This window comes from Lipomyces oligophaga (assembly GCF_038497815.1).
Source record: "Lipomyces oligophaga strain CBS 7107 unplaced genomic scaffold V1516scaffold_1, whole genome shotgun sequence".
Classification (NCBI taxonomy): Eukaryota; Fungi; Ascomycota; class Lipomycetes; order Lipomycetales; family Lipomycetaceae; genus Lipomyces; species [Lipomyces] oligophaga.
Window position 1 is genome coordinate 75,297 of NW_027117785.1, and position 25,786 is coordinate 101,082.

General features: G+C 46.2%; 8 protein-coding genes across 8 annotated transcripts; 4 read left to right on the forward strand and 4 right to left on the reverse strand.

Annotated features, from left to right (window-relative positions):
• The first annotated feature begins 243 nt into the window (after nt 1-243).
• V1516DRAFT_667150 (uncharacterized protein) lies at nt 244-1,460 on the forward strand. Its single transcript, XM_066920794.1, has one exon. The coding sequence runs from the start codon at nt 367-369 to the stop codon at nt 1,222-1,224; it is 858 nt and encodes a 285-aa protein (XP_066779452.1). The 5' UTR covers nt 244-366; the 3' UTR covers nt 1,225-1,460.
• V1516DRAFT_667152 (Alpha/Beta hydrolase protein) lies at nt 1,442-2,509 on the reverse strand. The gene is made up of 2 exons (XM_066920795.1): nt 2,118-2,509; nt 1,442-2,045 (listed from the first exon to the last, which is right to left on the reverse strand). Exons 1-2 carry the CDS (start codon nt 2,426-2,428, stop codon nt 1,490-1,492), a joined length of 867 nt encoding a protein of 288 aa, XP_066779453.1. The 5' UTR covers nt 2,429-2,509; the 3' UTR covers nt 1,442-1,489.
• A 123-nt stretch (nt 2,510-2,632) lies between these two features.
• V1516DRAFT_667153 (IEC3 subunit of the Ino80 complex, chromatin re-modelling-domain-containing protein) lies at nt 2,633-3,663 on the forward strand. Its single transcript, XM_066920796.1, has one exon. It carries the CDS (start codon nt 2,795-2,797, stop codon nt 3,524-3,526), a length of 732 nt encoding a protein of 243 aa, XP_066779454.1. The 5' UTR covers nt 2,633-2,794; the 3' UTR covers nt 3,527-3,663.
• Nucleotides 3,664-5,563: 1,900 nt separating this feature from the next.
• V1516DRAFT_3641 (uncharacterized protein) lies at nt 5,564-7,208 on the forward strand. Its single transcript, XM_066918952.1, has 3 exons — nt 5,564-6,869; nt 6,940-7,113; nt 7,164-7,208. Exons 1-2 carry the CDS (start codon nt 5,750-5,752, stop codon nt 6,999-7,001), a joined length of 1,182 nt encoding a protein of 393 aa, XP_066779455.1. The 5' UTR covers nt 5,564-5,749; the 3' UTR covers nt 7,002-7,113; nt 7,164-7,208.
• Nucleotides 7,209-10,765: 3,557 nt separating this feature from the next.
• V1516DRAFT_682789 (uncharacterized protein) lies at nt 10,766-13,449 on the reverse strand (the record flags this gene model as incomplete). Its single annotated transcript, XM_066923474.1, has 2 exons — nt 10,766-13,131; nt 13,182-13,449. 2 exons carry the CDS (start codon nt 13,447-13,449, stop codon nt 10,766-10,768), a joined length of 2,634 nt encoding a protein of 877 aa, XP_066779456.1.
• Nucleotides 13,450-15,230: 1,781 nt separating this feature from the next.
• V1516DRAFT_618769 (uncharacterized protein) lies at nt 15,231-16,541 on the reverse strand (the record flags this gene model as incomplete). The annotated part of the gene is made up of 1 exon (XM_066919423.1): nt 15,231-16,541. One exon carries the CDS (start codon nt 16,539-16,541, stop codon nt 15,231-15,233), a length of 1,311 nt encoding a protein of 436 aa, XP_066779457.1.
• A 2,765-nt stretch (nt 16,542-19,306) lies between these two features.
• Nucleotides 19,307-20,832, reverse strand: V1516DRAFT_3799 (uncharacterized protein). Its single transcript, XM_066918971.1, has 2 exons — nt 20,682-20,832; nt 19,307-20,624 (listed from the first exon to the last, which is right to left on the reverse strand). Exons 1-2 carry the CDS (start codon nt 20,697-20,699, stop codon nt 19,383-19,385), a joined length of 1,260 nt encoding a protein of 419 aa, XP_066779458.1. The 5' UTR covers nt 20,700-20,832; the 3' UTR covers nt 19,307-19,382.
• A 3,053-nt stretch (nt 20,833-23,885) lies between these two features.
• V1516DRAFT_619229 (uncharacterized protein) lies at nt 23,886-24,913 on the forward strand (the record flags this gene model as incomplete). Its single annotated transcript, XM_066919448.1, has 2 exons — nt 23,886-24,001; nt 24,052-24,913. 2 exons carry the CDS (start codon nt 23,886-23,888, stop codon nt 24,911-24,913), a joined length of 978 nt encoding a protein of 325 aa, XP_066779459.1.
• Nucleotides 24,914-25,786: the final 873 nt, after the last annotated feature.

A 25,786-nucleotide genomic window follows, 5' to 3' on the forward strand; every position in this document is an offset into this window, starting at 1 on the left:
GGCGCAAACACAAGACAATAGAAATAACTGAAAGGAAGGAGAAATCTGGACACAGTAGAGATTGCTGGGACACGGGAGATCCCCTAGCGTGGATGTGTGACTGCGGCTCAGAACAGTATCGAACGCCTCGTTTTGTCGACAGCACAAACGCATGACAAACTGTCTGGATATGCTGCGAAGAGCACAAAGGAGCGCCGCACCGGCATACATGGAGCAAATCCTCGCAAAAAGAGCAAAGTGTAAGTTCAGGTCAATTTGCGGATACGAAATCACACGACGAGCATAAAAAGAATTTACAAGAACTCAGATCAGATCAGTTGTGTATTCTGAGACCTGGGATCAAGAATAACGGAAATAATATTTATTATGGATCTTTCTTCTTTGTCCTCCAACCTTCCACGCCGAGGAACATCTTTGAACCAGAACCATTCTTCTCCTATAGCGTCGACTAATGCTTCTAATGTTCAAACGACAGCTGTGGACCACGACGACGATGCATCGCAGCTACTTTCACATTTTAAGGAGGCTGCCTTGAATGTTACAAAACTGTATCGATCTGCAAATCAGCAGATAGGACGAGCTCGAAGTGAGGGATACTTGGAAGCACTCGATGATGTGCTGAACGTTATTAGATCTGGAGGTGATGTATATAGATGGGCACTGGCGAAAAAGTCTGGAGAGGAGTCAGTAGATTTTGAGCAAGAACAGATTCCAGTTGCAGACGATAAACCCCATTTTAGTCCCAGCCGGCAAACTTCTTCCTCGGGTGGATCCTCTGCAGCATCTAATACTGATAACTCAAACCGCATGGAATATACTATGTCGTCTGGAAGTGCAATGAGAAATATAACTGCACCCTCCGGACAGTTTTCGTTTAATTCTGAACTTCAGCTCGATCGGACGGCTCAGCTTTCAGATCCGACTGCTCTAGGTTCTAGAGATTATCTAATACTGGCTCCCGAAGACGTTTTGTTTCAGGCTTTGTCTGCTCAAGTAGAAGCTGAGGAACAAATCACCCGTGAACGGCTACGACAGCAGGAGCAGAACAGAGCGTCTGCTCCTACAGTAACAAACGGGACGTCCACCGTCAGTTCAAGTGTGAGAAATGCCGGATCCTCTGAGCATGCATCATTCGGATTTCATAATAAGAGACGGTTAGACCGAGATCGTGATATCGAGCTACCAGACGCTAAAACACCCAGCAGCAAGCGCCATCGATTTTAATTCCGAATGATTTTATCTCTCGTTCGAGTCTCGTATGAATATACTTGGAAGACGCAATTGCTCACTAAGTTTTGGAGTTTGATATCATATGTTCTAATTTTTCATTGGGTTATGCATTACAAGCAAGAACTTTTCTGTAACATCATTTGCATTTGCACGTCCGTTCGGTAGTTATGTTTGAAATATTTCTATTGCTGAAGTATTATTTTCAGCTGTATAATATAATATCTAATTTATTCTTGTAAAGAATCTAACAACTTGGTCTTCATTCCAACTCTGGCAACACAAATTCGGTGATTTTGTTCACAAAAAACCAGGAGAGATAATGGCCAGTTTCCTCCTGATGGATGTAGGTGACGTCGTTGTACTTCGCGTACGTTTCCACCCAGGGCTTAGTGAATCGGTCCGGGACAAGCGTGTCGAGATCACCATTGAGAATAAGAATTTTTTTATCTTTGATCAATGCTAGTTTGTCATCACGTTCTTTCATGAGAATTTCGAGCGCCTTAGGCCATTCCGGAGTACCTTCGGGAACGTCGGCGACAGTTTTGTAGTCACCCAGTCGATGAATGAGAAGAGCGGTCATATCAGTCGTGCCTACAACCGGGATACCGATTTTTATGCGTGGCTCCGTAGCAAGAAGATTCCATGTAACGTGACCGCTGAGAGAAATTCCAGAAGCAATGAACTCGGTAGGTTTGAACAACTCAGAGACATATGCTCCGAGAAACTTGATGATCGTCTGGAAATCCACAGTTATACCGTACACCATGGACAGCATATCTTGGCCGTGATTTGGATTTCCACCATCCCATTGTTCTCTATGGAAAGAAATTGTTAGCTGACTCAGAATTTTCAATTTAGAAAGGAATTTGGGTTTAGTTCATAATTACATTGCAACGTCGTCCACCTTCCTGATACCGTGATTTCGGTTATCCATCGTAGCTACTACAATACCCTTTTTATGAGGCTTCTGACTGAAGTTGTAGAGAAGCTGATGAGCTAAAGCTTCGCCGTCTTTGTACGATCGAGTTCGGCCGTGGCCAAAAAAGAGAACCGTCACATCTTCCCGCTGCTCGGCAGTAAGCTCCTCGACGCCATAGAGATGAACCAGGATACCGGCGATGTTAACGAGCGTTTCGGACGAGTACGGCGTATCTTCTGGAAGTGAAAATCTGTCATGAATTGACTTTTCGAGGATCATTTTGCAAACTGTTCTTTCTATTAAGTCTAAAGGCGTCGAATTCGGGAAATGCGAGTGAAGAACAGCCAATATAAGCCGAAGTATTGGATCTGGATCGGCTCATTAAAGACGTGCTTGTCAACCCAACCCCGAAGGTTTAGTATGAACAAGGGTCTCGAGACAATCGAACTGGGGAGGTACCGAAGCGCCCTGCGAAGACGTAGCGTCTGCTAGACAGTTATGCGGATTCAAAACCCCAGTGAACTTCAACTCAGTGTCACTTTCTATGACGACTAGACAGACTAGCACAAAGAGAACGGCGATTATCAAGGAGTCAAGCTAAAGAATCTTGTGGTATTAAAATCAGTACCGAGGCCAGATTGAAAAATGTCTACAGCAAATGATGATGGGCCGCCTACATTAGCCGAGAGTCCAAAGACCGAAGTAGGGAATCCAGATGTCGCGCATGACTCGCAAGAACTGGGAAACGTTCATGAATCATCGATTCAGGATGTTTATGCTACGGATCAATCAACAAATGGAGCAGTAGAATCAGTGGAGCCACAATCTAGTTTGGGAACTGGGAATGGCACAAGTACGAGCAAATCAACGATTTCACGGCCACCGTACAAGTCCTTTCGAAAGAAGTATCGCAAGCTTCGCCGTAGGTTTGCGATTGCGATGCGGGAGAATGAGAATTTGGAAGAGATGAGCAGTTCTGCACGACAGGCACTACGGAGATTGAATGGCGAGAATGGGCGATTGCTGGATATGCTATTAGATATCACGCGGTCGAGCCATATTCAACCGCAACTACAAATCCATGGGCTGGATGACTCTGAAGATGAAATTGAGCTGGAACGGGAATCGAAAGCCAGAGATTTTATATTCACATTGCGGACGACCAAAATTAAACAAGGAATAGACAAATCAGAACCTGACCGTCTGAGATATGAAGCGAGTATACTTTCAGATGATGAGACGGCCGAGGCTGAAGACGCCAGATTTCGCGAGGAAATTGCTGATCCGGTCGATCTGAACGATGATGGGTCTTTCAAAGTTCCTGATTATCTTGCGGACGAGATGGATATTTTGCAGAAGGAATACGAAAGTAGCTGACTGAGTGTGGGTTGAAAGTATTACGAGTGCATGTACGAATAGATTTTGTCGTCGAACATTTTTGGAAAGTTAGATTAATTTGTACCGTTGGCAAATTGGATGACTATATATTATATAGGATAATAACATGCCAGAGTAGTCGACACTAAGTAGTTCGCAGAACTGTCAAATCGACCAGGGCTGTTCGTGTTCTGACTTTACCTTCTACGGTACTGTCCTATCCTGCCGTGCTCGCTTCTGCGCAATGTAATCGCACGAAAGGTATAAAGCACGTAGCTTGCAGAAGTATTAACTCCAGCCGACCAACTTCCAGTCCACGGGAGCCCATATCGCCGTATCAAGTTTCATCAGTATCTCCAGAAATCTACAGAACAAGAGCCACAGCGAGCAAACCGACCACTCTGTGAGCCCACAAACACCTCACCATATCGTCGATGACATTCTCACGTGCCTACTTGTGAGCATGCGGGCGTGTGGCGCGGGCGTACAGAGACACAAATAAGGTTTCAACAGGCTGTGCATGACTGACCCGGAGTCAGAGGTACCCTGTTCTAGTCGCAGAAGGCTACACGAAATGTTGGCTAGGCCGATTGTTGCAGGGGCGCATGGGCCGCGCCGGACAGAAAGTTGGAGAGCCCTTGATGAGCGCGAAAGCGACGGTTTTGCTCACAGCGCGGGGATGGGATGTCCCGGGAACGGCACGGCCAGGTACGTAGACTTGGAGTATTACATGTGATGAACGGCAGTTTTTGCGAGAACTGAGTTTAGAATACGAAGTACAGGCAAGTCGAAACATCCAGTATCCAATGGCCCTTTGCAATTAGCGCACCTCGTTTTCTCCCGCTCCTCAAATCCGCTCCAGTCGCCAAACCGTGCACAGACAGGCCACTAAGAAGCATGTTTGTTTGTAGATTACATAGCTGCAAGGCACCCTTTACTAGCAGGAGGCGCTCTGGTGCACATAACGACAGCAAGCCGTGATGGTGAATTGGCACACGGAACACATCACTACCAGCAAGCAGGAGCAGGAACCAGATTCTTCTATATTGGATTGCCGTACCTGGCTGGCAGAACGGGAAAAATAAAATAAATAGCGCTCATGTGTCTGCGGACGCTCGACGGTAAATCGCGGTCTGGCTGGGATAGGTTCCCTCCGAGAAAAAGAAGTACTCTTGTCAACAAAGACAATAAACAAACCTGACTCGCTTCTCCATCGCCTGTCTGTCTGCCTACCTGCCTCGGCTGCCTATCCACCTAGTCTATATGTACGAGTGCACGCCCACCAGCACTTTACACTCTATATAACTGCACGACGACCTCTACTACCTGATAGACTTTGTTGAATTTTTTACGTTTTTTTCTTTGCTGTCGTGCAGGTAATTAAATGCTGCGCAGCAACAGCTCCCTCTCCAACAGCCATCGTCATCATTTGCTTCCCCAGCTCTCGGTTTGTATTTCTCCTGCGCATCTGTCTCTGCCAATTCCAGATATATCTTCGATATAAATACTGAATTTCCCGATATTCAGCAAAAAAGTAACTCCCTGTTTCTCTGCGGAGTGATCACACTTCGCTCAACTTCGATTTATGCGCTCATCCTCGACGCATGCGAAACCGCTACTGCTCCTTTCCCTTCGACTCGTCTACAGGAACCTGTACAATCCAAATACCAATACTAGCCGTATCCCGGCCTGCTACTATTAATTGGCAAATTTCTCACAATCTCTTCTCAGTTGCGACTCTCGGCCGTCTGATTCTTCTGGTACCTGGCCCTCCAATTCGCCTACTTTCTTCGCCGTCGTCTCTCCTTTTTGTTTGGTTGGTCATACCAGCAGTCGCGCGTCTCCGTTGAAAAAAAAGTTATATTCATCTGCAATCTCAGACTACTCTAAATCTTTTAGACTGGTATTTGCCGTTCACGCTCTTTATTCTCTGTGATCTACCCAGAGCGTTTGATTCTACATCTTCAAATTCACACAAAATCTATCCTCTATTTAGTTCGCCATGCTTGCCTGCCCACTGCGGCAATATTGTCAAATCGGTTTCTCACTCTCATTATAGTCGGTCAATTGTTACACACACATTGATCTGTCTTTATCTTATATCAAGATCTTCTCGCACGCTGGTTTGTCAGGCTATCCACATATACACAAAATCTTCAGACTTTCTACTTACACCTTTCCACAATACTCGAATCTCCTGTCTACCACGCCAAGTCGCGCAGTATGGGCGGCGCGCGTAGGCTAATAATGCGGCAACGAATGGGCGAAGCCCTGACTCGGCATGAGTTGGAGATGTTAGAAGCGTTTCGAAGGCGCGAACGCGAGCGTCAACGCAAGATCCGTGAGAGGCGGATGGGCGATTCTTTACGCAAATCCATTGTATCTTCGAATGACGACGGGTCAAGTCCTGTTGCTGGTTCGACGGGGATAAATCATAATAGTCATGCTATCAATAGTAACAGTGAAGATGCGACGACAGGCGTGGGAGAACAAGCGCAGTTTGGCCTGAGTTCAGCGAATTCATCTGTTGGACGTGCGTCTTTGTCACCCTCATCTCCTGCACCTTTGCTACGACACAGTGAGGTAGAGGTAATTGCTTCCGGGGTAGCAGCATTTGATATGCGCTCCGTGTCGCAGATCAAAGACGAGCATATTTCAGAACCTTTACCGGCTATTCGCCTACCAGTTCAACCAGGTCAAACAGAGGCAGTAGGTCTGAGGCAGCTGGCTCCAATTTCCCAGATCCCATCACCACTTCATGTTTCAGTTACAGGTCCGTCTGTAATGATGAACGCGGTACTACCTCCACCAGCAGTTCCTAGTACGAGTTGGCCGTCACAAGGTGGTCCTAGATATGACGTTCTTCCTCCGCTACATAGATTAGCTGAAAGTGTTCCTACATCAACCACTGCGCCAATACAGACATTAGTTCAAACTACACCGACACTTGGAGCGCATGGTGCTTCCAGAAAATCACCAAGCGTGATGACAATAACAAATCTGCTTGATTCACCGGCAACGCCAGCACCACAGACAACACCACCAGCGAATACAACAAATAAACCATTAATACCTATTGAGCCTATGTTACCAGGGCGTGCTCCGTCTTCAAGTATTTCGCTATTATCGCACTCAGGAGTAGTATATAACTCTCCTAATATTATCGGGGGTCCTACGGTAATGCCATCGAACAGTTCTCGCATCTCCCTGCCAGCAACCCAGCCTACAGTCGCATCAACATCTTTAGGAACCAGTGGCAGCGGAGGTCCACTAGAAGAGCTAGTTCCTTGTACAGTATATTTACCGCCGTCTTTGTACGACGAATTCCGGCGGTTTTACCAAGGTGAGTAGTAGCAGTTTCAGCAGCCTCCGAAAGGGGAAATGATGGAATAGGCCGAGACTAATGAAGACAGATATAATGGCACGACATGGATATTCAGTGAACCCAGTTGATTTGCCAGGGCAGCCGTCGTGAGTACAATCATGCGGAAGTGTTTGTAACAGTAATTGTATGATGGAGAATAATAGACTTGCATAGATTTAGAAATATGAAAGAACGCAATGAGGATCAGATGTTCGCACCAACGGTATGAACCCGACTGCCTGTTTAAAACGAACGTCCGTTGATCATCCGTAGAAAGTAAACAACGGAAACCGATGGCTTAGTGAAAGTGACTAGCGAATACAATAGTCTAGTGTAGGATGGATTTTTCGGTGTTGTTTACATATTATTTTATTTTTGTTAAACGGCCCCTTAGCTCTACGTAACTATAAAAGTGTATGCGCGAAAAGGGAAAACGGTTTTCTTAGGCTTATTTGTATGCGCAAAAATGTATTAAAAATGGGTCTGCTGGTCAGTCTATGAATGAAAGGTAAAAAGACAAGTTGGCGGATTCGCAGGGACACGACAAATGCAGATTGCGAATACTGCGCCCACATTCTTCAGAATTCAAAGACCAAATGTGGTTTTACTCAGTGGGGGTGGAATAGAGAAATATGATGTGGAAAAAAGCAAAGCAAAGCAAAGGACGGGAAGGCAAGGGAGAGAAGCGCGGTGCGCAAGAGACAGGTAGATATCATTGTCTGATGACTAGATTCCACGGGCGCTGTCCGTTCGTTGTGCTACAGCGTTTGTAATTAGTCTGGTCGAGCGTCGGGTCTGATCTCTTAGCATCTATTCAATCAGGATCTGGAAAGATCTGAAGTGAACCGACTCGTATGCAATTTAGTGGAGGAATAAAACTGGAGATATGGTTATATTGAGAAAATATACAAGCTCTCCGCCAGGTCAATTTACTTAGAAATAGACAAGGTGAGTGCGTCTGTTCCTGGTTTGTAATTGTCGTCCCTCCTCAGGACCTCGTGCCTCGTTCCTGCGCAGGCGACATGTGCCACATCTCCTGCGCCAGCAGGAGCAGCTCTGCATTAGTCGGACCCGGGCGGAGAAATATTTAGGGACTAGAAAGCGAGAGCGAGCGCAAAGCGCGGTGCGCGGTGCGCGTTGGTGTCGGTTAGGCCGGGTAGAGAAATGCGAGCGAGAGTATGACTCTATAGATATGTTCTGTTTTGGCATCCTCAGGAACTACGACGACAAGCAACAAAAACAAAACAAAACAAAAACAAAAAAATGATGTTCGTGTTGGTCTGCGAAAGGGGGTCCCACATCTAGGTTCCAGGAACGGGCGGTGTTTGTCTTGGGTTCTGTGGAGTGCTGAATCGGGCGGCGGGTCTAGAGGTCGAGCGTCACGGAATGGTTTGTTGAGCACATCTTTTGCCTTCTTTTCTGGTTTACGGACGATTGCAGAGCCGGTGGATAGTTGTCAAATAGCCAGCCAGTCAGCCAGCCATATCATCGTCATGACCGCGGGGCCTGAAGAAGCTTACTTTTCTGCCGCACTATGCGCACTGGTTGTCACGACTACATGAGGACCGGTCCTCTGGATCTCGACTGCATGTCATCGGTATTATGACGGCAATTCACTCGCCAGCTAGTCGTGCGGTCATCGGTCTCGGTTTATGTCATGCCAGAGAGCTGTCTTTTGGTGTATATCTGCCGTATGTGTGTTCATGTCCGGTCCTGCGTAGCCTGCCTTGCCTAGCTACCTGGCAGCCAGGCTCCTGGTAGCCATTATGCTTTGTTTTTATTTTATTTTTCTGGTTTCTGTCTTCTCATCTGGCAGGGTTGCCGGACGGACGGTCGTACCCGAACTTATTTCCCTTTTACAGCATATTTCGTCCGAGTTTCTCGTATCGGCACGACTGTTAGAATTTAGGTGAATTTTAAATAACTTTCACATCAAAATTGAAAAGTATAAGGAAAAAGTAAATGTAGATAGAGGTCAGTGCGGGATCACTAGGACAAAGTTGGTTGAGGGTTGGTTTCGATCAGACTGTGCAGCGGACTAAAACTCGACCCGGGTAGTCCAGCTGGATTCGGGGTCGATCCAGTTCTGGTCAAATATGCAAGAATGTTGATGATTTGGAGGGGAAAGCGATGGTAATTGGAGAGCTGGTGACGGCGAGAGTCCGGCAAAGACGAAGAACACTTATTATCTGGGGTTTCGTTGGACGCGAAGCGGTCTCCTATTCGCGTCTTCCTGGATGCTGGCCTTTTCGAAGACTTACTTTTTCCTCTGTCTGTTTCTCGCTTGAGGCTGCCTCGATATTTCCACTCCATCAGTCTATCCGCAGAAAGTTATTGCCGTCTCCAAATGGCTTGTCCTCCGGGAGGACCTGTAGACTGACCCTGTCCAGGCTCCCCAAACTATTCTCTCCCCCGCGCTAGCTGGAGTAAGATTACGGACACTTCAGCCGAACAACCGTACTGGTAGAATCTTGCGCTTGTGTGCATGCAATCGTGTGCCATTGCATACACTTTATATCTATCTGATTGGATTATGCGTTCATGCACGATACTACTTCTCTTGCATAGTGGTGGTAGTCATCCCCTCTCCCCTTCCCCCCCGCCCCTGGTCATCCCGCCCACTCTTCGCACCGACTTTCAACCCTCGACGCGATAGATTATACGAGACGATCTGAGACTAGACTAGGCTACGTTCGTATCGATAACAAAAAACCACACCACTTTTTCCCGCAAAGGTCATCGAGAATGAGCATTTTAGTCTGCCTTTGCCGCTTTCTGCTCCGCAATATTTGTTCGCATCCAGCCAAGCCACTTGCTGCCCTCTCGGACTGAAAGTTTAAGTATTTTATTTTTATTCGCGGTCCTCGACCTACTTTGGATTTATTTTTTTGCAGTCCTGTGTTGTGTTGTGTGATGCTTCGATTTCATTTTATTTTGTTTAAGCCTTCCCCTCCCTCCAACGCAACGACTCTGACCCGTATCTTCACCTCGAAGAACTCGTACGGCACTGGTATTGTTCCTCACGGTACATGAACTGGTCATCTATGACGGGCATGGCTGGACTTGCCCTCATTTCCCAGCTGGCCTGCTCAGGCGTACTATTATACCACCTATCTCTGCCTCCATGTCGTAATGTCTTTCTGTCCTGGCCTGATTCACTGATATGCTATTTCTAGCGCTTAATACGTCGTCGAGATGAGTCGTGTGTGGTTCTTAGACTTCATAGGCCGCAAGGAGTTTCTTCCAGACGTTCTGATCCTGAAAACGTTCTTCTCACTTCCGATAACTCCAGCCTTCTGAAGATCAAAGCCTAATGATCCGCGATATTCCAGCAGTTCGGTAGCTTGTTCGCTTGTACTGTGATACCTGTTTTACATGACTGATCTTGGACGATTAACACTGCATGCGCAGTCTAGTCTTGTAACAGGGTCTGACAGAATTCTTATTAAATACAACTTCTGATTATTGACCATGAATCATATCCAGCGTTAGTTCTTAATCGATTCGAGACCAACGGAGATAAGAGCTGTACTGAGAGTTTCGCAGTGCACAATATGTAAATTGGATTCAAAACGGTCCGCAAGCCATTCAATATTTTCCAACCGTTCTAGCTTCAACCAGGCTACGACATCATCTCCCTCACACGGTCTTATTTGCTCAGCACGTCTCTTCTAAATCAGCACTCGTCTTGTAGATCAGCATGACATAACCAAAACTGGTAATTTTAATGTTAGGAATACTGTCAGATACTAGCCTCAACAGCTACTATCAAAACACAATTGATGCAGAACAATGCCATTAATCATAAATAGTGCTACTACAAATTAAACAAATTACCAGGCAAACAATCTAAGGACCGCCCAATGCGACGACGACTAAAACTGCGACCAGTCCCAGCTCCAGCCTTCACGGACCCATTCGTTGCCCCAACGCACAACTTTATATTCAATTGTTTTTGCCCAAGTGCCGACTTTGTCAATGTTTTCCTTTATCAGCACATCGCGACGTGAAATCACGGCTTCCTTTTGCTTAACAATCGTTTCCTTCGGTGTCTGTAGCACAATCTTGTCTACTACATCCATCGGCTCCTCTCCATCATTAGCTTTCCAGACGATGTCGTCCGTCAGATAATCATACGCCTGCATAAGCCGTGGTGTACTAATGATAGGAGTTCCAGCAATTAGACTCGCTGAGACAAGCGACGAGGCCTTGCGGTCATAATAATCCTCTGTATCAAACGCAGACATCACCGCAGCACTGTTCGCCAGTACAGTGTAAAACTCCAGAAACTCAAGACTTTCGTTGAACTCTACCTGATCGAAGATCGGATCCGGAACTTCAGGCCGCGTCTGGCCAGAGCCAATTAAATGCAGCCTGATCTTCTCTTCCACTGGCATCCGGTTCTGGATGTCCTCTAGCTTTGCAAATAGATTCTTAAAGTTGACAGTCTTACTCTCATAATTACCTTGTAAGCTGAAATCGATTTCTTTGTCTAGTGGTTTGGCCTTGTTATTTGTCGGGAACACAGGGACGAACACTTCAAACAAGGCATTCGCCTTCGCCTGGTGCTCTGCAGACCAAGTAGACACGATTTTCTCTTCCATAAATCGCTTCGTGTGGCCCGACAAAAACAAAAACTTGATTTGGTCACGGTCGATCCATGGTGAAACCTTCTCGTATAATTTCTTAGGCGAGTCAGAGTTCCACCAATCGCTTCGATGAACAACGCAAAAATAAAACGTGCCCGCCTCCAGAAGTGACGAGAACTTGTCACCGATTGAAGCAAAGTCGCTCTCGCACGTCGCGCCAACCATTATGTCGGGGACAGGATCAATCCACTGGTGAAATACCATCGAATTTGTACTTCGCGGAACAGCCAGGTTATCTAGCCCAAACGACTTCAAAAGCGAAAACACATTGAATCGGGGATCGGAAATATATTGGTAGATGTTTGAATTCGGTAACTTCGAAAATGCGTATGCTAAAGCACTCACCACGTCGTCGTGCATGCCCGCCGTATCGGTTAAGGCTACTCGTAATTGTCCCGGTAGTGAGCCTTTCTCAATCGCTGGTAGTGATTCGCTAGGCTTCTTATCTTTGCCGGCAGCCGTCGTAGCAACAACAAGTGCAGCTCCTTCTTGTTGAGCTTTCTTAGCAACTTCAGCAGCCTTCACAGAAGCAGCTTCCGCAGCTTCTTTCTTTTTCAGCCTGTACAGAGCGGCCAAATACTGCGCCAGCTGAGCCTTTTCTTTCTTAGCCTTGTCCAGAGCTTTGAAGTAAGCGGCCAATGCCTCTGATTTTTTCTTCTCAGCCTCCTTCTTGGCCTCTTCAGATTGCTTCGAGTTTGCTTGGGTAGACTGATCATTTTTCGCAGGTGGAGCCTCCTTCACCTGATCCTTAGAAGAAGCGTCTCCAGACGTGCTAGTACCAGGCAGAGCTGGAGCATCCTGATTTTTTGGCGAAGTAGCTTCTTCAGCCTTCTCGACACGATCAAGCGCGACCTCCGCAGCCTGCTCAACTTGCTTGTTTGCCGTCTGTGCTTGCTCGGTGAGCTTCTGCTCTACCAATTTCTGGCGGCCCTTTTTCTCGGCTTCCCCTTCGCTCTTTTCTAGGGCAGCAGCAGGTGAGCCTGATTCTTCAGGCTTATCCTCAGGTAAGTCTTTCTCCGTATCTTCGGCGCCATCGACGATTGCAGTTTCAGCAACAGCAGGCGCAGCATCGCCGTCTGAATCATCGTCAGCTGGCGATTGGGAAGGATTGTCTTTTGAAGCAGCCTTCACTTCTGCGACCGTGTCAGCAACGGTTTGGTCATTTCCTTTGACTTCGGCGGGTGGAGGAGTTGATGCAGAGTCGCCTGCCTCATTAGCTGGACTGTCGGTTTGTGTATTCTGCGCGGCATCTTGAGCCGACGAGTCAACGGAGTTGGGCTCAGTTGGTTCAGCAGTCTTTTCAACCGATTCAGACTTTCCCTCCGGGGTCGGTTCGCTATTTTCTGAGGCCTCTGCGGGAGGATTCGGTGTTTCAATCAAAGCCTCTGAGTCGTCGTCTACGTCCTTTCTGTTGTCTGCATTTTCTGCAGTAGGAGCGACCTCTGTGCTTTGGTCTGCGGAGGGAGGAGTTTGTTGCTGTTGTTGTTTCTCCTGAGGTTGCTGATCTGCTTTGGCGAGTTCAGAATTAGCTTTTTGTTCCTGATCTTTAAGTTTCTTCTCCCCCTGTTCGAGCAAACTCTTCAGTTCGGGCTCTGGACAACATTAGCCATAAAGCAATTTCAATCAAACTCAATCGGCGTACCCTTTGCTTGGATCTTCTTTTTAGACGGCCAGGAAATTTGCAGCTGAGCAGCCTGGCGGGCAATGTCGGGATTCGTGTTTGCCTGCGGACGGCGGAGGTCGATCGCGGGGCCCTCCGCGTTTTTGGTGGACTGCGCGGGAGGAAGAGGCTCGCCGCTGCTTGGAGAGATGCCGGGGAACTGGAAGGTATTCCAGACTATGGAAAAGGAAACATAGATGAGAGAGGCAAGAAAGAGCGAGATCAGAAGGTTTTTCGGGCGACGAAGCATGCTTGGTTAGTGGCTGTCTACTGGGAGAGCAGCGCGGCGAGTCGAAACAAGAAGAGTGAGCTGGAGACGGAATCAGGCAGTCGGTCGATGTTGCGACGCGTGGTTGAGCGCGGGAAAGGCAGGTCGGGAACCGTGTAGCAAGCGACGACGAACGGATATGCAAAGAGCGACAGTCAGAAACAGAAACAGTTAATATGTAAGAAAAAAATGAGCGTAAAAGTTGCGGTTGGAGGGGAAAGCGACCCGCACAATTGACTGTGTAAAATGAGACGCGACCGGGGGCCTGACACAGACAGGACGTCGTAGTAGGTGACCTAAGGACGAGCAACGAACGAGACGGGCAAGACACGCAAATTGGACGGAACGACTCTGGCGAACCGAAATGACCCAAAAAAAACGACAGCAAAGGACGAGACACAAGAAACACGCAACCAAAACAGAACCAAAACTAGAGGAACGTCGAAAACTAAAGGAAGCAAAATTCGCTGCTTCAGAAAACTAGAAAAAAGTGAGCCTGCCAGGACTGCCCAACTGAGCTTGATCTGACCGCAGACTGTGCACGCAGACGCAGACGCAGCTGTCGTCGCCCTCGTTCTCCTTCTCCTCGTCTCGCGTCTCGTCGTCCTCCTTTCAGCCCATCTTCTAACCCTTCTTTTTCTCTTAGCCTGGTCCGCGTGCGGCTGGCCAGTGCCACTGCCACCGCGGCTGCGGCCGCCCAGAAGGGTCGCCATGGCCTGGCCGATGCCGCTGCTGCTGCAGCTGCTGCGCAGGCGACGGACAAAGTCAGACTGAGCAAAACGGAGTTTGACATAGTAAAGTGCCCATCTAGTGTACGTGTGAAAGCAGGGCCAGATCTCGCAAAAAAACAACGACTACCGACAACAGACAGAAGATGCGTGAGCGTAGATACGACTAGTGGAACCACAACCACACCCGCTTAAGAGACTCACTACGGACTATATCAAAAAAATTACCAGTATATAGCTGCCAAACTATGGTAAACTTCACCGTGCTGTCTCGCCCTCGTCAATAGGGAGCACAGGGTGTGTCTCCTGAGCACAATGATAACCTTATTTGGATATTTCCAAGACCTCCACGTTCTCGTCATCACCGACGTTTCTCTCTCGTGGGCCAGGTCTATTTGGACGTTCGATATGATCGGCTCGGTAGTGTCGTCGTCCTGTACGCGACCTTCGTGGCCTTCTCTGCTACTCCAATAGCTAGCTGCTTTGCTGTGCTCACTCGACCATAGAAGTCCTCTGCAACCTATTCGCAAACCCTGCCTCTTCCGCACACACCCACCAACGTCTGCCGCTCCGTCCCTCCCTACAACTTGCACCTTCACCCAACTACAGCGTTAAACCGTAACCCCTTTTTGCCGAGTTTATCTAGTGCTATTACCATTTTGGGAAGAAGCTGCTGCAGCACCGACGCAGCAGCAGCCCGCCCTTTCTCCCCCATACGTTACAGGCCGCTGTTACTGACTTATCTCCAGCATATTGTTTTTCTCCCAGTAATAGAGCTTCGCAAGCCCTAGCACAGGCTCGGTGTCTGCTTGATAATGCCGATTCTATATAGAATTTCTTTCCATGCAAAAATTTAAAACTAAAATGACATGATAAATAAATAATAAATTGTAATGTAAAACGATTGTACATCTACATGTAAATTCTAACCATCAAAAAACTCAGACACGAACACAAAAAAACACAAATGAATGTCTTGCAAATCAAAAATCATCTCGTTCAAATACAAATTATAAATTAATCATATCATCACGCTCAATTCAAATCACTCGTTTTCCATTCCCATCTCCAAGCTTCTGTCGGTCGCTCGACTTCCTTGCCTGTCCGCTCAACCTTGAACTTGAGATCCTTCAACCATGTCATGATATTCGCCTCGTTGTCTCCCAACAGCTCAGTCAGTCGCTGCTTAACTGCCATCTTGCCCCGCTTTATGAACGCATCACCCTTCGAAACGACCCGCGCAACAGTGTCCAGATCCTCCTCGCCGAATTCCTGCAGCCACACGCTGTCTTCTGTCAGATACGTATACGCCTGCAGCATCTGCCGCGTACACACAATCGGCGTTCCAGCAATCAAACTTGCAGGAACTGACGAAGATGCCTTACGGTCATAATATTCATCGGTTGCAAATGCAGGCACAAGCGCTGAGGAATCAGCCAAAACGTCGTAGAATTGACGGAAATTCAGACCCTCATTAAACTCGACTTGATCTTTCAAGGCCGCCGGAACCTCAGGTCGTGTTTTTCCAGATCCGATCAAATGCAATCTCAAATCCTTCAACTTCGACCCGTAACCCATCGTCTCCGCAGCACCATCTGATTTCGTCAAGTTCTCAAACTGACCGAACAGTCCTGGATAATCGCGACGAGAACTCTCATAGTTGCCTTGTACCGCAATCGACAACTCGTCCTTAGTTCGGAGCGACACAGGGAATACCGGAACGAATACTTTCATCCGGTCCTTCACCGCATCCTGATGCTTCTTTTCCCAGCTACTGACCACCTTCGACTGCGCGTAGCGCATAGTGTGCTCAGAAAGAAACAAAAACGTAACCTGGCCCTTCTCTAGCCAGGGCTGGATGCGCTGGTAAACCTTATACCGCGTATCTACATGCCAGCGGTCAGAGTGATGAATTACGCAAAACATGTGTGTTCCTGCATCCAGAAGCTTCTTGTATGGTGCTTCCATCTTTGTAATATCTACCTCACATGTGGTTGACACCAGCACATCCGGCAACGGATCCTGGTCGCCAAACTTCTCGCCTTCCTTAATAAGAACGGAAGCGTTACGAGGAACGGCAAGATTGTTCAAATTAAACGAGTAGAGAATATCCGAAATGTTAAATCGTGGACGCCATAAATACGGCGTCACATACGTACTAGGCAACTGCGCAAACGCGTAGATCAGCGACGCGTAGACTTCGTCGTGATATCCACCCGACTCAACTAGCATCACACGAAGTGGAGACGGTGCAATCTTGTCCTTCACAAACTCAGCAAGACGTGCCTTATGCGCGTCATCTGCAGCCTGCTGCTTTCTTTGTCGTTCGAGTGCTGCATAATACATATCCAGTTTTTCCTTCTCCTTCATTGCTTTCAAATAGTTTTGAAGCTTCGAATCGGCATCGCTCTTCTTGTCTCCAGACGATGAATCTGCCTGTTTGACTTCAGGTGAAGCATCAGCCTGCTTTTCTGATCCTTTCGAGTCACTATCGGAGTTACTGTTGGAACCACTGTTAGAGTCGTCATTCGAATTATTGCTGGAATCATTTTTAGAATCATTATTAGAATCATTTTTGGAGTCATTTTTGGAGTCATTTTTGGAGTCATTATTGGAATCATTATTGGAATCATTGTTGGAATCGTTGTTGGAATTGTTATTCGAATCATTATTCGAATCACTCTTCACATCCTGGTTTCCATCTGCCTGCTTGCTCGGCACGTAACCTGAAGAAGTACCGAAGTTGAGCACTCCAGTATCACCGTTAGACTTGTCGAATTTTGAAAACCAAGCCAAAGAGCCACCGTTCAAATCTCCAGGAACATTAGCACCTTCGCCGCTAGAAACAAGATCAAATCCTTCTGTAGCATCATCAATCACGTCGTGTTCGTGCTTCTGTCTAACTGCTGGCTTGTTAGCATATGTAACCTCTCTAAAGCTGGCCAAAATTCGAATCCGATCGGTACATTAACGTTATGAGTTTTAATAATAAAACGTTCATGTTTACGAATACACTCGCTTTGCTAATTGGAAAGCGAAAAAAAGGCCCAGAGAGGAAAAAAATAGAGACAAGCGAACAAGGGATTTACTTACTGGCTTCGGTATCAACTGTTTGCCAGGAAATGCCATTTTGCGACTGTGGTAGCGGAACTTCGACAACATGCTCAGAATGTGATATTGGGGACCAGAAGATACCCATAAAGATGAGGAGACCCACGCCAACGGCCAAGGTGATGAAGGACGCCTGCGGACGAACAAGCATCTTGATAGACTACAGAGACAAAGAAGGGGAGAAGGGATCGATGCAGACGCAAAACACAGGAAACTGCTCTATTTTCTCAGGCAGCTTTCAAGAAAAATGCAAGAAGAGGAGGGCAAGAGAGATCTGGAGAATCCGTCGCCACGATTAAAGTAACGGACGTTGGGTGTCGAAGTATGCTTCGCGAGGTAGGCTAAAACGAGTGGCAGCCGCTCAAACGCGAAAGAAGTCAAAATATAGAACGAAGAACTCGAAGATCTTGCGAGAAGAGCGAAGGACGAAAAGCGTGCGGGACGAAGACGAGGAAAGAAAACAAAAGAGAAGAGTGTCAGGAAGACGAGAGAAAAAGAGAAAAGAAGCGGGAAAGTTAGGCAAGAAAAGGACGACGAGACCAGACGGCCAAGTTCGAGAGAGTGGAATTGGGAGGCGACTACACTGAGAGCTAGCGGGCGGCGGCGTTGCCGGTGGTGAGAACGAACCCTCTCTCGCGGTCGCGCACGCGTTGAGCGGGCTTCAGCTCCCAGGGTACGTGCCAGCAGAAAGCTCTAAAGTGAGCGTTCCACGCTCCTCCGCCCCATTCCCCTTCTTCCCAGAAAGGAAGCTAAAAGGTCAAGTCAAAAGGCGCTATACGGCAAGGCAAAAGCTGCTTGACTGCTGGTTAATTTCACGATTTGACCAATTTAATTAATATAATAGAGACTACTTGGTTATTCGGTCATGTTTGCTCGTAAATTTGCTAAGGGCGCTAGCTGGCGCTCAATGAGCATTCTTCATGTAGATTATGGGCGGCGTTTGGCGGCTTCACTTATTCCCACTGCCATGTGCTGCACGATGAGCTGCTGCATGCGGTCAGCGGTCCCTGGAAGCGACTCTCAGTAGCGTTCACCAAGTGTCTGATATGTCATTGTATAACGAACGAACTGTAATCAGACCTTCGTCTGCAACTGCGACTGCAGCTGCAGCTGCGAAATAATATCTATTTCTTTGTATCTTTATGAGATTATTCTCTTCATCGTTTGAGCAAGTTCTGTTCTGCGTGATGACATAATAATTAGCCATCCAACCCTTCCTACGACTCACCACTCCTCTCCATTCCTCCCTATTTCTCGGCTCTTAACGTACGCACCTTCTTTCTCTACCTAGACCCTTCCACCCGCTCCTGATTGGCCGTACGTGCCCCTTCCCTGCCTGTCGTCACGTCCTGGACCCGCCTCTATTCACGCCGGCAGTTGCGCTAGCGAAGCACCGGCCCACAATGGCCTGCTTGCGCTGCCTTGGAGGGCCTCCTGGGGTCCCACAAACCCCTTCAAAACACTGTTACAATACACGGCTGAACCATTTCTGGTAACTGCTCCTGCTGTTCATGCCCGGTCTGGCCGCTTCGGGAAATTCCTAGCTGCCTGATCGGGCTCCTTTCCGACCGGATCAGCGTCCCTTTGCCCCTATAACTTTCATCTAGCGCACTTCTACGCCGCCAACAGAACCGACCAGCCGTCGAACGAGGATCCAATTAAACAAAATGAAAAGTGAAGAAAAACTCATCCGGCTCGTCTTGTTCAGCAGCATCGTCTGTTATCGCGGCATTTCTGCTGTCTCGTCGTTACTCGCTTGCGCATTACTAGTGCTGACTGCTGCCGCCGCTGCGTCATTCCAATCAAAACAGATAGACAGATGTATGAACGACCGAGCACACTTGCAGAGCTGAATATTATCGTCGTCTAATAATTACATGTATTTTGGCGTACTGCTAAGACAGGCGCTCCGTGCCCCCTCTAAAAAGTAACCCAACCGTACAGGTTCATTTCAGTTATCTATCTGGGCACGCTAGAGCTTTTCCAATAGCTAATTTCGTTTTCCGTCCGGCTGAACAAAAGGATCGTCCTCCTCCTATAAACACTCCTACAATAACCAAAAAAGTACGGCACGGCTCACCACTTCCAGCGCCAGCCCGCTCTGGGATCCGCATCACTCTGGAGACGGTCAACCTTGTACGGCACAACACCGGTCATCCATTCTACTTTGTCGTAGTTCTCCACCAGGAGTTCGTCCCGCACTCTTCGGACGGTCGCCTTTCGGCCCGATATACCCTCCTTTCCTCCCTTTAAAATGCGCTCGACGACGTCCATCTCCGTCTCCTTCTTCTTCTGGGCCCAAATAGTGTGCAGCTTGCCCCCTTTTCCCTTCAAATATGCGTATGTATCTTCGAGCCGGCGTGGACCCACTAAAGGTGTCCCCGCGATCAGGCTAGCTGGCACAGACGAAGAGGCTTTGTGATAGTAATATTCATCGTTTGCAAACGCCGGTAAAATAGCAACGCTGCCTGCTAACACCCTGTAAAAATCCAGAAAACTTAGACTATCGTCAAATGTCACTTGCTCATCCACTTCATTTGGCACCTGTGGTCTTTTGCCCGATCCTATCAAATGAAGTCTGATCTTTGCTTCTTTGTTATCGGTCGATTTCTCCTTACTCTCGCTGTTTTCTCGCTCCAAATGCTCGAACAGTGTCTTGTAGTCCCGTCTCGAACTCTCGTAATTTCCTTGCACGCTTACGTTGAACTCATGCGCATCTGTATCCCAGCTCGTTGCCCCGATCTCCGCCGATGGAACTGGATATACCGGTACAAACACTTCAAATTTACCTCGAACCATGCGATGTTTCTTATCCCACGTTGGAAGCGCCCATTTGGTCATAAATCCTCTTGTGTGGGGAGATAAAAACAGGAAAGTCACTTTACCAGCGTCAATCCATGGGGCTACAGCTTCATATGCGCCCGATGAATGGTCTTTAGTCCATCGATCAGCGTGGTGAACCGTACAAAACAAGTACGATCCCCGAGAAAGCATACGGCTGTATTGGTCCTTGAGGCCAGACAAATCCAGCTCGCATGTGGTGCTTACGACAATGTCGGGTGCTTCCAGGCCGCCTTTCGCATCCGTCGAATCGATTTTCAGGTCGCCGGAAAATCGTGGGTAGCCGATATTTCCAAAACCAAAAGATGACAACACCGCTGTGATATTGAAACGAGGAAGAAGTAGGTACGGATAAACAATCGCATGAGGAAGTCTGCCAAATGTATATATCAATGCGGAATATACCTCTTCATGCGATCCACCATGCTCGGTCACCAAGATCCTAAGTGGATTCGGTCGTTTTCGCGCCATGGCTTGCTCAAAGTTAGCACATAAAGATTAACTTATGTTCAAGATGATCATGAGGTTGCTTACTCTCATAATTGACAGCATATTCAGAATCCTCTATTGGCCGTACACTTCCGTGCAGGACTTGAGTTGTGAAAATCAGAAACACAAGTGTTCCAAAGAAGATAATAGCTGTCCGTTTAAATGGCCTTCCGATTCGCGCCATGGCCCGCCACTGTGAATCTACTTTTGAATTCTTGTTCAAGAACTGCCCCGTTCTTCGAGTCACCTAGACAGACTTGATTGGACCGATCTTGAAATGCTGCCAACGTACTCGATTCTAATCTTGCAAACAAATCCAAAGAAAAAAAAATGAAGTATAAAATATCCGGAATATTTCTTTCAAAAATGTTATATAAAATATGTCCTCACCACCTATTTATCTTTGTTGTCCTGCACGTCTGTCACGAAATCGCGCTATTGAAGCGAAGTACTGTTTGCCTACTTTCCGCACAACTTGAAACTTTATCCGAATCTCCCTCTACTATCCATTTTGGGACTAGATCGTGCGGCTATCACGTGAAAGCGCGCCAAGCACGTGTTGCCTGAAGAGCTCACGCGTATGTCAAAATGAGCGCTTCCTGCGCTGGAGACCAAGCGAAAAAATAGTCTTGGTTATATAGGATGGTCGATTAGAGATGTATTTACAATGTCTAAGGGTAGGGATTCAGCAGACTGGGGCTATGTTCTGATGATCAGCTAAGCGCGTTCCCGAAGGGCCGTCTATTGATAAATTGGCAATTAGGAATCGGGCGGACGACGTACGATACAGGGTTTTACGGAGTTAAGAGCATAATACATCTGCAAGCATATATCAACCAGGTCCAGAGTTGGCTGCACTGCTTGTAGTCTTGAGTTGCATCTAGCTGCCACAAACCCGAGGGAGTAATTTAAAAATAAATGGCGGCAGTCCAGACATATTCTATTTCTGATCTTGATCTTGACATATGCGATTTTGATTATCCCGCTGCATTGGAACAAGTTCAATCAGCAGATGAAAACGGACTAGACTCTATTCATATTCCTCCCTCTGACAGTACAAGCGGAACAGGTCGTTTTAATTTTTGTGACGATAGTTCTGATACCCCCCGGCGAGAAAGAGAGACAGAACCATATCTCTCCTCTTCCTTAAACACTTGCAATTATTATTCTTTGAGTAAACCAGCGTTGAAATCTATCATCCCAAAGGCAACGTCGGCCGATAAGCACTCTTCAAAGAAAAGAAGGGCATTTTCGAAATCTGTTCGGTTTAAAGATTCATCTGAATTAGTTGCTGTGGTTGAAATCAATCGACTCCGTCCACCTTGTGCAACTGTTCAGTACGATCGCAATGGAGCCATCTTGAATGAATATTATCAACCTGGATCTTGCACTGCCTTCCATTCTTTATACCCAGTATCTCTAAAGAAAGCTGATATTCGTCGCCATCGCACTGTGGAGACAGAGCTCAAGGCGGGTATGTAGAGCACTGACTGCTCATGACAACAAATATCTGTTAACGCTTTTATAGACAAATCCAAATCCCTCTGGGTCGATGAATGTGTCGGAGATATATCATGCTGTATACCCTGCTTACGGATTTGAGACCAATTTGCTCTGCCTAGACTAAGATTTGATTGGGCGTAGGACTGTCCCTACTGAGCTGCGATGTAAGAAGCTAGCAAATTACCTGTTACAAGGACGCTCTTTTCAAACAACTGGTGAAGTAACAAGTCAGTTCGCATATAGCTTGGATACAAGGTTTTGTATCGATGTATCAAAGTATGAAGTAGTAGTTTACAGTAATTGATCAATCAGCGAATTGGTAGCCAATAATAGTGTTGTTCTATTTGATTTCATTCAACTATACTCATACTTGAGATTTCGAATGTGGTCTTCGTACATCGATAATCCAACTAACCGCGCTCTACATTGCCAACCGAACAGGTATTATAATAGGAACTTTATCGATATTCCAGGAGCTCAGCCAAATAGCAAATTGCTGTAGTTGGTAATTAAGGTCATATAAGCAAATGTCAGTTAGATCTGATTTCACTCAAGCTTAGTCTCCATCATCCGTCATTGAGAATTAGCTCGAAATTACGGTTACACAAAGATTACTTTTTTTGGAGAAATGTAACCTCATTGATCGCTAAAGAAACTTCAACGCTATCGGATCGTGCAAAAATTGTATACAATTCAGACATTGAATTGAAAGTAACCAGTCGACTGTGACTGCAGAATTTCTATGTGCACATCAACTAGTTCTCAAATGGTGAAAGAGCTATCGCTGATTATCTTGCTTAGTTAAGCTTTAATCAGTATGGTCGCATCGAACAACAATAATATAACTCAAATCAAATCTAAGCGAAGCAATGATATTATTGAATATCAACAGAATCAAATTTCGCTGGCGACCCATACACCTTCATCACTTGAATTGAACAAGCAGAGAAAACTGCAGCAATAATCAAAAGTTCCCTGTCGCACTTGACATGAGTATAAGAGATTTAAAGGGATCAAACATAAGTCGTTTAAGTTGATTGAATTGGCCAGAATTGATTTCTCTGACTTGAGTGAGTGGTGTTATATTATGTTGAAGTTAACCATCGATCGCCTTGAATTGAGAGCCTCTAGTATTTGTATTGATAAATATGGCCAATCATATCATAAACCCAAACTCAGTTGAAGACAATGTAATTTCTTACTCCGCGATTTGCGAGCTGGGTATTGAAATCAATAGAGTAAGTTTAGATAATATGCGATGTCGATAATGATAAATTTTGTCAACAGATTGCCCTTCATTGAAGCCATCAGCAGAGGATTAGTAGCACAGCTGAGGCGGAACACTTTGCAAAAGATATCTGCTTCTGGGAGGCGATTATTAAGTGAATATATTACATGTATCACTAAATATATACTTCACTTTAGATTGTGTACTGACTACGATACCAAAGGTCCGCCCAAGATAGTGCGTAAGTCCTCGAGCGATTAGAAATGAAATTATATATTAATAATATATTCCGACAGTATGCTTGATCTCAATAGAGTAAAAAAAAAATATTCTGAGCGATTGTATTCTATCAATACAATTGAATCTAGATAAAATTTAAATAGAAACATCTTGAATGTCTTTGTCAGGAGATAGTTAAACCAAATTGGGAGTAGAAAGTAATTCCGCGGAAACTAGTTTAATCATTTCTAGATTAGCCAAACATCCAAGTAGTTTACAACCACACGCGTAAAAGCGAAATGTCGGCAATTGAAAGAGTTAACGATTTAGTTCGATTAATAACAAGTTCATGCAAGCTATCTACGAGTGAAGCACTACCAATTGCTGCATCTCTAGTGCGAAACGGATTGGATCAGTGAGCTTCCCCTACAAGGATCGTACAAATAATTTCTAACTTTCTAAAAGGAAAGAAAAAATAGCAGAAAAAACTGTGGAGGAATTACAAGTCATCTGTCCTACTGTGTTACCGATCAGAGTTACGGCGCTACATAAAGCTTGTAAACGAAAGAGAAGTACTGTTGCGAGTCGAGGTTCAAGGTCTGGCGATAGTCGAGCTAGTAAACGGGGAATTGGCCAAGCGCTCTTTAAAGATCCTGAGGATGTGAGAACTGACGACAGCTCAACGTGTCTACCAATTGCTCCAGACAATAGTAAGGAAACAGATTCTGGCCTCGAGGCTAGTATGCCAGTAATCACTATCAATCGGGCTCCTGTGATGATTCTATTTGCCTATGTCGTGTGCGCACATGTGTATCCAGAGTATGGATCTTCTTCACACTTATCGCTGGCTAGCGGTGCAGCAAGTGCAGCGTCGCAACGCAAAGGTGCTAGTTTGGGAATCCCGGGCATGACCTCGACTCCAGAAGAAACCAGTAAACAATGGGAAGGATTCCGAACACGGCGAGTCCTAGGTAGTATCGAAGTTCCAGTCATAAAGAGAGGCGATAAAGAAGATGGTTATTGGGCTGTGGATACCAAAAGATCCGAGAATGAGGATGGTCAATTCAAGTGGATTCATCCTCTATCAGTTAGAAATTACCTAGTTCGCGCATTTGGAGGAGAACTCATTTTGGGACAAGTTCATCGAGCAGTTGAACAAGTCGCAATGTCATGGGAAGATAAAGATAACCTCGAGGAGCTCTTCACCAGAGGATGGTCTTGGTATGTTGGATGTCGACCAGAAGTGTCGAGTTCTCGCGAAGGCTGGGGTCAGAAGGGAACCCTGTCTTGTAGCAAGATCCTCCAATTCCGACGATCTACAGAGTGAACAGAACATATTTTTGAGATGCTAAATAATTATAGCATTGGTGACCTTGCGGGCGTCTAATCGGAGGTTTCTAGAAGTCTATGAATTACGGCTACAGAGCTTGTGTTTACACAAAATGGCAAATCATGAACCAGATTCCTGGTAGACAATCTTAAACTGAGACATCCGTAATCTTTTCTTATAGGTTTGTGAATAGTGGTCTGATGGCTAGTCTTGCTGAACTAGTAGTTTCCGAGCACATCGAACTCGAAGGTATCTGGATCTTAAATGATCAACATACTTAAAACAAGCCTGTATTCAGGAACTCGGATATATAGCTTCGACTAGTTTCTCACTTGTCGGTACTATGAAGCTTATCTAATTTTAATTTCTAAGGGTGTAAATTTGCACCTGAACATCAAACTGCATGAACTCTTGTCTCGTGTTGCAAGTTTGTATATGTTCTAAATGTCTAGAATTAAAATTGCAATATAACCGAATTGATTCACTTTGCTTTATTTAATTCAACTTCATAGAAATTTTTTTGTTACACTTTACACTCATGCGAAAACTCGACATTCAACGGTTCACAGCTATACTTGCTTTTGACGGGTGGAGTAGAGATATTCGATAGAACTTCGGTTGCTGAATCGCCTCAGTCCCGCTACAAACCGGGTCAATTAAAAGAATAAATTATGCCGAAATGCAAGTAGGTGGGAATTTTTAATTAGAATTCGAGTTGGCTCGATTTGAAAAAAGTGAGCAGCATTTTCCAGCATGCGGTAACTTCTAAGTAGTTTGAATCAACACAAAAATTGCGAACAAGGAGCTAGCGTGTTGGGGAAGTCAAAAACGATCGGCTAGTCGATTCTAAGCGATTTAATTAAATACACT

What these genes read in the sequence shown, in the direction of transcription:
- V1516DRAFT_667150 (XM_066920794.1), top strand. Translation starts at nt 367, where the DNA reads ATGGATCTTTCTTCTTTGTCCTCCAACCTTCCACGCCGAGGAACATCT.
- V1516DRAFT_667152 (XM_066920795.1), bottom strand. Translation starts at nt 2,428, where the DNA reads ATGATCCTCGAAAAGTCAATTCATGACAGATTTTCACTTCCAGAAGAT. An exon ending in AAGGTGGACGACGTTGCAAT is followed by an intron (nt 2,046 to 2,117) that starts GTAATTATGAAC and finishes TTCTTTCCATAG; the next exon opens with AGAACAATGGGATGGTGGAA.
- V1516DRAFT_667153 (XM_066920796.1), top strand. Translation starts at nt 2,795, where the DNA reads ATGTCTACAGCAAATGATGATGGGCCGCCTACATTAGCCGAGAGTCCA.
- V1516DRAFT_3641 (XM_066918952.1), top strand. Translation starts at nt 5,750, where the DNA reads ATGGGCGGCGCGCGTAGGCTAATAATGCGGCAACGAATGGGCGAAGCC. An exon ending in ATTCCGGCGGTTTTACCAAG is followed by an intron (nt 6,870 to 6,939) that starts GTGAGTAGTAGC and finishes TAATGAAGACAG; the next exon opens with ATATAATGGCACGACATGGA.